The sequence below is a fragment of the Halichoeres trimaculatus genome, unplaced genomic scaffold (assembly GCF_033239565.1).
Source record: "Halichoeres trimaculatus isolate MK-OKI-2021-1 unplaced genomic scaffold, fHalTri1.1 fHalTri1_scaffold_5, whole genome shotgun sequence".
NCBI classification, from domain to species: domain Eukaryota; kingdom Metazoa; phylum Chordata; class Actinopteri; order Labriformes; family Labridae; genus Halichoeres; species Halichoeres trimaculatus.
In genome coordinates, this window is record NW_027437183.1 from 2,994,476 (window position 1) to 3,004,411 (window position 9,936).

The 9,936-nt window shown below is 40.8% G+C and overlaps 1 protein-coding gene across 1 annotated transcript; it reads left to right on the top strand.

Moving 5' to 3' along the window:
- Positions 1-1,956: 1,956 nt before the first annotated feature.
- On the top strand, positions 1,957-9,387 carry med27 (mediator complex subunit 27). The gene is made up of 8 exons (XM_074669356.1): positions 1,957-2,214; positions 5,708-5,852; positions 6,522-6,652; positions 6,739-6,832; positions 8,679-8,786; positions 8,871-8,912; positions 8,987-9,064; positions 9,184-9,387. The coding sequence occupies exons 1-8, from the start codon at positions 2,012-2,014 to the stop codon at positions 9,316-9,318; spliced, it is 936 nt and encodes a 311-aa protein (XP_074525457.1). The 5' UTR covers positions 1,957-2,011; the 3' UTR covers positions 9,319-9,387.
- The last annotated feature ends 549 nt before the right edge of the window (positions 9,388-9,936 follow it).

The following is a 9,936-nucleotide window of genomic DNA, read 5'->3' on the forward strand; positions in this document are numbered from 1 at the left end:
CTCTTTCAGATTCACTGAAATGGATTGGATGGATTGTTGAAACACTTTCACTTTTTTAAGGTGGCGGCTTTGACTCCTAACCTTTGGGGTCCTTAAGAGAAGCTTGGAGAGAAGGATATCAAACCAGTAATCCTGTTGGACCCCAACACAACCCTCAGATAGACCCTTCATCGGGGCCAGGTGTCTCTCATGGGCATCTGGCTCCATGCTGCTGTCACTACCCTTGAAACTCAGACTCAATTGCTGTATTCCATTTGTGTTCCGGAATTCCCGAGTTCCAAGCGGGAACGCCCCCAAAGGTCAGAATTTCCGAATTGTAAGTAAGAGCCATTGACTGATAAAAAAAAACTGTCGTCATCTTGCTCAGCTTGAAGTGAGGTTGCCACAAAAACTGCTCCCCCAGGTGGCTGGCTGCAGTATAGGTTTAAAAAAAAAAAATCAGTCTCCCCAGTCATTCCAGATGGGCTGTGGTCAAACTTTAAAAAATTAATACAATAAATAATTAGTTGTGGTGATTTGAAGATATTATTTGGCTGCCTTGTATTCAAGTCCTCTTTTTTCTAAAGAGTTTCGTTTAAATTAGTTATACAAGGTTAAAAACAAGGTTTTACATAACTTTTAACGATGACTGACATCTGCTGTTCTTGTGTATTTATTCAGGGATTGTAAAATATGTCGGGAGGTAGAGTCAAGAAGTACAGTTTCTACTGCTCAGACTCTGGCTGCCAGTGGTGGCGCCTGTGACGGGGAATTTTGGCTTCAAAATCATACAATGGTAAATTGTGTAACCATGCTGTCCACTCTGTATACAGTCTATGGTCGGAGAACCCACACCATCTCCAAGTTCCCAGTAGGAAATTCTGAGTTTGGGGGTAAACAGTAATTAAGCTCCTGTTATATTCTGTTTATTTTAGAATTGTTGTCAAGTGTTTGTCGCAATAAATCAGCGACAATAAATCTGACTTGGTAACTAGAACGCTGAACTCGAAGATGATGTCACACCCACTCCTGACTTCCCAAGAGCGCAGCATTACTCCTCCTCAGAGAGTGTGTCATTCAGGTTCAGGAGTCCCTCATGGTGCTCCTTCCACTGTCCTACAGTACACCTGGCCTGGGTCACCTGGTCTTTGCCTTACTGTCCTGAGACGCCCAACTGTTTGCCAGGACTTCTCATTGGCCAACCAAAAGTCCAAAGCCTTACCAGCCACCAGTACCTTTGAACTGCTCCCAGACCTCTGGACAAGGGAGCCTGAAAGGCCTCGTTCAGCCCGACAACCTCCTTCACTGCTGATGATCACTGGTGGGTTTGGGGGCATGCCAGGTACTGTAAAGACTATTCTGACTTTATTTTAGTCTGCTTGGATGCCAAAAGTATCTTTGAAGTTATATTGCAGCTATGTTTTAATCGAGTAAAGAAAAAAATAATAATAAAAAAGTGCTTAATGTACAAATGATAGAATGTTAAATTGCTTTCTTGTGTATACTTTAGTAGCCTAAATGATTGGTAAATAAAATGGACACTTGGAAATGTCACATACATAAAAATCCCTTGTTTTTTAATGTTAAGTTTAAAAAAAATTGAATTTGGGATACTTTGCTACTTGGTTTGTTTTTTTTTTTCTTTTTGTACGGACTAAAAAAACTTGTCGTTTCAGTGCCCTTGTAGCACGTTGCTGCCCTGAGGCAACGGACATATTTTTGCTGGGTGGGATTTTTTCATTGTAAAATTACAGGGACAAAAAAAAATCTATATGGGGTTAAAACTAAAAACCTCAGTCATACAGAATCTCATCAAACGTATAGAATTCACCCCGTCAAAAGCATATAAATATAAACTTGATATTGGTGTGCGTGTGTGTGTGTGTGTGTGTGTGTGTGTGTGTGTGTGTGTGTGTGTGTGTGTGTCACACAAAAGGGGAAAAAACCAAAACGAAAGGTAAACAAAGGGCTGTAAGGATCTGAGTCATTGACGTCATCACAGCGCGCCGCTGCCCCAGGGAGAGAAGAGAAGATGGCGGACGGGGTGAACGTCGGAGTGAACCTGGACGCTTTCTCTCACGCTATCAGCGGGATCCAGGCCCTGCGCTCCAGCGTCAGCCGGGTGTTCGAGTTCCTGAAGGATGGCATGAAGAACAGGGAGACCCTGGAGGGTCGGGAGAAGCAGTTCATAGCCGAGTTCCACGACAACCTGCAGGCAGTCAACAGAGACCTGAAGTGAGTCCTCCAACCCGGACTACAGCTCCCCTCTCTGGGTTAAAATCAGTGAACTTCAGCTGGTAGCTCCGGCTGACTATTTTCAGATTTAATACAAGTTTAAACCGTTTAAAAAGTACAATCTGAGTATTACAGTCCTGCGAAACGTCGAGCAATGAAGACCCTAAAACGTAAACACAGCAGGTTATACTAATCCAAAATACAGTTAGTTAGTTTAAACCACATTTAACTCAATATTCTGCAATAATATGTGCTGTAAATAGTGTTTTCTTTATGGTAACTGACTTTTACGGTGGAATGTTGAACGTTAAACTTTAAAATGTGCAAATAAAGTAAGTGAGCCCTTTGTATGTGCTGAGATTTGTGCCTCTTAATACTGACTTTAAGTAAGTTAAATTAGAAAAGCACGATCTAGAAAAGGAATTTATTTGCTTTGAAACTGTATTTAACCTCCTTGAAAATTCAGCTCACCTCAACTTGAAAGATACAAAATTCAAATAAAAACTGTTACACTGGTGGTTGTGCTGAAACTTCAGAGGGGTGTTTATAATTCAAGTCTGAAGCAAACCTGGTTATTCAGTTCCTCCCTGGTCCTCTGACTTCATGGGAGCTGTTTCACCCTTTGAACATCTGCTCAGGTGAGGGGTACAGCCACAGGGTCTTTATGTTTGGTTTGTTTGCAGTCCTGAAGGGGATTTCTATGAGTCTGTGCTCATTACTCTTCCTTAGTTGCGTATATGATGTAATTAGCATGTCCTGCTGGACAATTGAATAATCAAATTTTGTAGTTTTGAATCTAAGGACTATGCAGATTTCATTTTTGCAAATTGAAGTATCATGTCTGATGTGAATCTTGAGGTAGATTGAGGTCAGGACTCTGACTGGGGCCACTCCAGAAGGTGTATTTACTTCTGCTGAAGCTGTTCTGTTGTTGGTTTACTTCTGTTGTTGATTTTGGTCATTTCCTGCTACATCTCCCATCTTCAGCTGAGCTTCAGTTGGTGGACACATGGCCTGAAGTTCTCCTGCAAAATGTCTTTTTAAACTTCTGAATTCATTTTCGTACAATAGTGTCAATCTGATGCCCCCTCCACCATACTTCATGGTAGTGATAGACTGAATATCGGCCGGGGTGATTATTGGGGACGGTATTTGGCATTTTGAAGCATATCGGTATCAGCCTTTTTTTAAATCTGACGGTCGAGAAGAAACAAATTTCCCCAGCACTGTCCCACCCACAGCACCATCTGATTGGTTACAAGTAGGGCTGCAGCTATCAAATATCTTAGTATTCCAGTATTCTACTGAAAATCCCATCAAGTAATCGGATAAAATACATTTTTGTTTAGTTAAAGAGCAGTTATTTTTCAAATTTTCAGAAATTGAATTTTCTGATACAGCATGTCAATAAGAGATCTAACTTTGGTAGCTCCAAAGTTTGTAAACACACTTTGACACATTTTTTGTGCCTTGTTCATCTCATCAAATGTCGCAGACCCAAATGGCACCTGTTTCGTAGAATGACCCATTAGTCTCCAAACTCCAGAAAAGAAGCTAAATTTGTTGCTAGTTGCTATTTTGTATAAGAGGTAGCTTGAGGGGTCTGAAAACTCTCTTACTATGGCCTCAGCTCTATTTGAAATACCACTCTTTGATCTTTTTTAAAATTAAACGATTCCTCGAGGCGGCGAAAATGACTCGAGTATTTTTTTGTAATCGAGTACCTCGAATCATTCGAGGAATCATTTCAGCTCTAGTTACAAGCAGAGCCATGGCTTGGGAAACAGCCAATCAGCAGTGCTGTTATTACAGTTATTGCAGTTACATTGAAATTTTGGAAAACTTTATTTACTGTAGAAAACTTTAGCTATTTATTTTTTTAAGTTTTCATTTCACTTTATAAAACATGCTGCTGAGCCTGGGAGCTGTTTAATAAATTCATACTTAAAGGAATTTGACTGAAGTTAAGTGTGGGGGTTTGTATTGTTCAAAATTTGGACACTAATATTTTCACTTTGACTGCAAATTAATATCTGCTCCAAATATAGGTTATCGGCCTCCTTGACTACAGATAATCAGTATCGGCCCTAAAAAAGTCCATATCGGTCTATCTCTACTTTACAGTCAGGATGAGGTTTTGATGTTGATGTACTGTGCCTTTTTTCATCTCACATAGTGTTGTGTGTTTCTTCCAAACATCTTAACTTTGGTTTCATGTGTGCAGTAGGGGTGTAACGGTACATGTATCCGTGCTGAACCGCTCTATAAGGCCGTTCAGTTCGGTACAGTGCTGTATTTGAATGATGCAGTAAGTTTACGTTAGTCGCTGCACATGGTTTTTTAATATTCACGTGAGTACTCATCTACGATTGGCTGAGCAGGGAAGGCGTTTTAATATTCATGGGGAAAGTGGTCTGTGATTGGTGCTTTGCAATCATGTGCATATCATGTGGACGTGACGTCTCACTGTGAGCCAATCAGAAGATGAATATCAAAGAGCTTCCGTAGCCACAGAATCCGTGTATGGTTCGTTCATTCGTTATTCTGTTTCAAAACAAAAACAAAAAAACTGGCTTGTTTTTTTGTTTTTCTGTTTTAAAACCAAAACTGAAAAACAGAGAAACAGATAAACCACCTTTTTCTGTCCTGGTTTTAAAAATGGAAAAATTAAAAATAATAAAAGATTGTTCATATTTAATATCAAAATATTACACAAATAATTTTGACACAATCTTTTAGTATTTTTCTTTTTTCCATTTTTAAAACCAGGACCAAAAAGAGTGGTTTTTCTGTTATTCTGTTTTTCGGTTTTGGTTTAAAAACAGAAAAACAGAAAAACAAGTCAGTTTTTTCGTTTTTTTTTGTTTTTGTTTTTGTTTTGTTTTTTTGTTTTGAAACAGAATAACAAAAGAATGAACCATACACAGATTCCACTGGAGCTTGTGTCTGAATTGTGCATCATGGCTGCTGCTAACGACCAACCGGAGCTTGAAGAACCTCCCCCCTCGCTGTATAATGGCAAGTTTTTGGTTTAATAAACATGCTGAACAAGCAAATGGTTTTGCGTTGTTCCATACTGTACCGAAAATGTACCGAACCGTGACCATAAAACCAAGGTACTAACTGTGATTTTTGTGTACCGTTACACCCTAAGTGTCCACAAAATGTGTCCAGGTGCAAACTTGAGATGTGCAGCAATGCAATTGCCTTCTCTGTTGTGTCCCCCCATTAACTCAGTTCTTTGTTTATGTGACTTTTTATTAAAGCTGACAGTGTTTGTCGGCAGTTGTGACTTAGATGAAAATCAGATCACATTTATCATCAGTTTATGCAGAAATCCAACTCACTCCAAAGCACACAGCAGTGTTTCAGGTAGAATCTGTAAACAAAGATCTCTGCAGACTGTTACACCTGTTAATGCTCAATACTAGAGCCAATCTGTGTGTTTATGGCCAGTAACCTGTCTCCCTCTCTCTGCCTGTCTGTCTCTCAGTGAGTTGGAGCGTCTCAGCGGTCTGGTGGGTCGCCCTTCAGAGTCTCTTCCTCTCCACAACAGCGGCCTCCTCAGTCTGGATCCAGTCCAGGACAAAACTCCTTTATACTCACAGCTGCTGCAGGCCTACAAGTGGTCCAACAAGGTAAACACAAGCTTACCTTCTATCAAGCTAACAGGCTAACGTGCTAACAAGCTAACAGGCTAACAGGCTTAGGTCTGTGTGAGCTCTCTGTCAAAGTGTCCTGATACAGTTGTGTAGTTTTCTCTCAACCAACAGTGACTGTGTCTGAAGTGTTGCTTTTTTGTTTTTGTTTCAGTTTTAATGGATTACTTCTTAACTTTCTTCTGTTATTCAAAGTATAAACATATTTCTTGCTTGTTGTAGCCTGTTAAGTTGATATTTTCAATCAGGAATAACTTGAAAACCCTCTCCCCAGTAGGTTATTCTTCAGATATGTGTAGATTTGAGTTGTTCCCCATCTGAAAAGACGACTCATGAGTCTTTAGATTTTCATCAGGATGTGGGTTTGTTTCCAGTTTTAAATCAACCTCTGGGTTTCAAAGAAAGGCAGCGGTCTGCCTCACATCCACACAAACTGAACAGGTCTGTAGAAGCTCCTCTGCGCTGAAACCAGACTCATTGTCCCTCTTTGATCTGAAGTGGTCTCACCCTGATGAACCAGCTGGGACCCTCTCTCATCACTGAACCATTAACAGATGACTCTGAAGTGTTTGAGCCTCTCTCATGTTGGTTTTCATGACAACCAGGACACAGACGTGAGGCTGAGGATGTGTGTGTTTCTGTGTGTAGTTGCAGTACCACGCAGGTTTGGCGTCCAGTTTGTTAAATCAACAGTCACTAAAGAGGTCGGCCAATCAGATGGGAGCTTCGGCCAAGAGACGACCCAAAGTCCAGCCCAGTACTCTGGTTCTTCCTCCTCAGTGAGCTCAGCTTTCATAAAAACTTACTGTACAATGAGTTGCTTCTGTAGAAAACAAGGTGTGAAAAACCTTCTGTCTGTGTCCAGGTACGTGGATGATGTCATCTCTCGGATTGGTCGAATGTTTCCTGATATGACCATCGAGCTGTTCAGACCCAACGGGACGTCCGCTGTACTGCTGGTAAAAAAAAAAACACACTCGATAACGCTGCTGCCAGATTACAGGTGTGATCTAACTAGATTAAAGGTGTGGTTCAACCAGATTACAGATGTGGTTCAACCAGGTTGAAGTGTTACAGACCAAATTCAGTTTGTTTGGACCTCATTCCTGGTGTGTTCAAACCAGATTACACAGGTGTCTGGTCTAAAAACATGTGTATTCATGTGTGCAAACCAGATGTTATGTGTGTTAAAACCAGATTATACCTGTGTTTAAATCAGATTACAAGTAATTTTTGGACACTATTGAAGTTGTGTTCATGCTTAATAACAGGTGTAAACTGTTAACATTGGATAATAAATGTATTCAATCCAGGTTACAGGTTTGTTCATATCAGATTACAGGTTTGTTTAATCCAGATTACAGGTGTTCATATTCTAGATTACATGTGTGTTACAGGTGTTTCTTTGTCAAATTTTAAAGTAAATTTAAACCAGATTATAGCCATGTTTGAACCAGATTTTAGCCATGTTTAATCCAGATTACAAATGTGGTACAACCAGGTTGTAGTGTTACAGACAATTAGTTTGTTTAGACTTCATTCCAGGTGTGTTTATACTTCAGGTGTAATCAAACCAGATTACAGAGGTGTCTGGTCTAAAAAACATGTGTATTCATGCATGCAAACCAGATATTATATGTGTTTAGACCAGATTATACGTGTGTTTAACTCAGATTACAGGTGTGTCTGGACAACTGAAGCTGTGTTCATGCTTAATAACAGGTGTAATCTTTCAAAATTAGAAAATAGGTGTATTCACTCCAGATTACAGGTTTGTTCATACCAGATTACAGGTTTGTTCATATCAGATTACAGGTTTGTTTAATCCAGATTACAGGTTTGTTCATACCAGATAACAGGTTAGTTCATACCAGATTACAGGTTTGTTCATATCAGATTACAGGTTTGTTTAATTCAGATTACAGGTGTGTTCAAATCAGATTACAGTTGTTCTCAATCCATATTATGGGTGCGTTCCAAACAGATTACAGGTTTTTTCAATCTAGATTACAGATTTGTTCAATCCAGATTACAGGTGTGTTCATATTCCAGATGTATTAAGACCTTATTGCAGGTGTGTTTGGACCAGGTAACAGGTTTTCCTCAGCAACTTCAAAGTGTCACAGACAACAGGTTTGTCCATACCAGATTTAGGATGTGCTCAAACCAGATTACAGTGTTATTCAATCCGCATTATGGGCATTCCTGATCCAGATGTTTTAAGACCTCGTTGCAGGTGTGTTTGGACCAGGTAACAGGTTTTTCTGAGCAGTTGCAAAGTATTCTGACCAGATTAAGGAGATTACAAGTGAGTTTGGACCAGACTGGGCTTTGAGACAGGTAACAGGTGTATCAGTCAGCTAACAAGTTTTGTTCAGACTCATTATGAAAATTGAAAGACTCGGTAAAACCAGACAGGTGTGGTCAAGGTGATTAACAGGTGAGTTCAGACCAGGTTACAAGTTTTTTAAATGGGTAAGATCAGTTAGGAAATAGTATGTAGACAAGTTACAGGTGAGTTCTCAGGTAAAAACTGCCAAGATAAGGTGTTCTGGTGAAATCTGGTCAGACGGGTAAGAAAGGTGTATCATACAGGTAACAGGTGTGCTCAAACCATTAAAGAGGTTTTGTAAGACAAGTTAACGAGTCTCCAAAGTGTGTGCAGACCAGGTACCTGATTGGTTCCAGGTATTTAACAGATGTGTTAGATCAGTAAACAGGTAAGCTCACACAAGGTAACAAATGTTTAGACCAGGTCCCAGGTGAGCTCAGACCAGGTGTTAAACGTGAGTCTGTCTCTCTCAGGTGACCCTCGGTAAGGTGTTGAAGGCGATCGTGGTGATGCGCTCCCTTTTCATCGACAGGACGGTGGTTCGAGGATACAACGAGAACGTTTACAACGAGGACGGAAAGGTGAGAGTTCAGACTTACCTGACAGGTGATGTGTGATACCTGTCTGTTTGTCCTCATAATGATCTGTCTGTCTGTCCTTCTCAGCTGGACATCTGGACAAAGTCTCAGTACCAGGTGTTCCAAAAGGTAGGCCTCACCTGTCCTCACCTGGCATACCTGGTGTGAGTGTGCAGTGATCTCATTGGTTGTGATGTCTGCAGGTGACGGACCACGCTACCACCGCGCTGCTGCACTACCAGCTCCCTCAGATGCCCGACGTGGTGGTCCGATCCTTCATGGTGAGGCGATGAAAGACCTGTCTGTCTCTCTGTAGAGCTGTATTAACCCCTCACCTGTCTGTCTCTGCACACCTGTCTGTAGAGCTGAATTAACCCCTCACCTGTCTGTCTCTCTGTAGACCTGGCTGCGGAGCTACATCAAACTCTTCCAGTCGTCCTGTCAGCGTTGTGGTCATTTTCTGCAGGACGGACTTCCTCCAACGTGGAGGGACTTTAGGACCCTGGAGGCGTTTCACGACACCTGTCGCATGTAAAACACAACCACACACTTTGTTTACCTGTTTATGTTCTTAATGTGTTTGTTTTTGTAAAGAAGTTAAAATAAATTTTGATTCAGTTTTCTTACATCTCTTTGATTTTTTCCATGCAAATAGAAGTCAAATGTAGGGAAACATCTGAATCTGTGTAGCTACTCTGTCTTTAAAGGGAACCCTGGCTACCAGAACGTCATTTTTCTAAATGATCAGTTTTTTTACCAACTACATAAGAACGATAATAAAATCTCTCAGAATATCTTAGTTTGTATAAAAATTGAAAAAATATTTTCACTCGTAGGTCGCCATTGTTGTTTACGCTGCAATGACGTCTGGGTAGTGACGTCATATGGTCGCACCGGTCTCGATCTCATATAGAATTTAACCTCACGACGCAAAGTCATGTCGTCTGTTCAACCATTTCAGTTTGAACCCGAGAGAGACGCAAGTGAGAATGATAATACTGAAAACAGACAATCGAACGAACTTAAAAATGAAGACGAACGAGGACGTGAAGAGGCGAGAGTCGGCCAAAGTTGCTGGTGTGCTTGCGGCTGCTGCGTAGCTATGACAACGGAGAGGGAGAGCGTCTGCTGTAAGGAGGTTCACTTTCTGTCA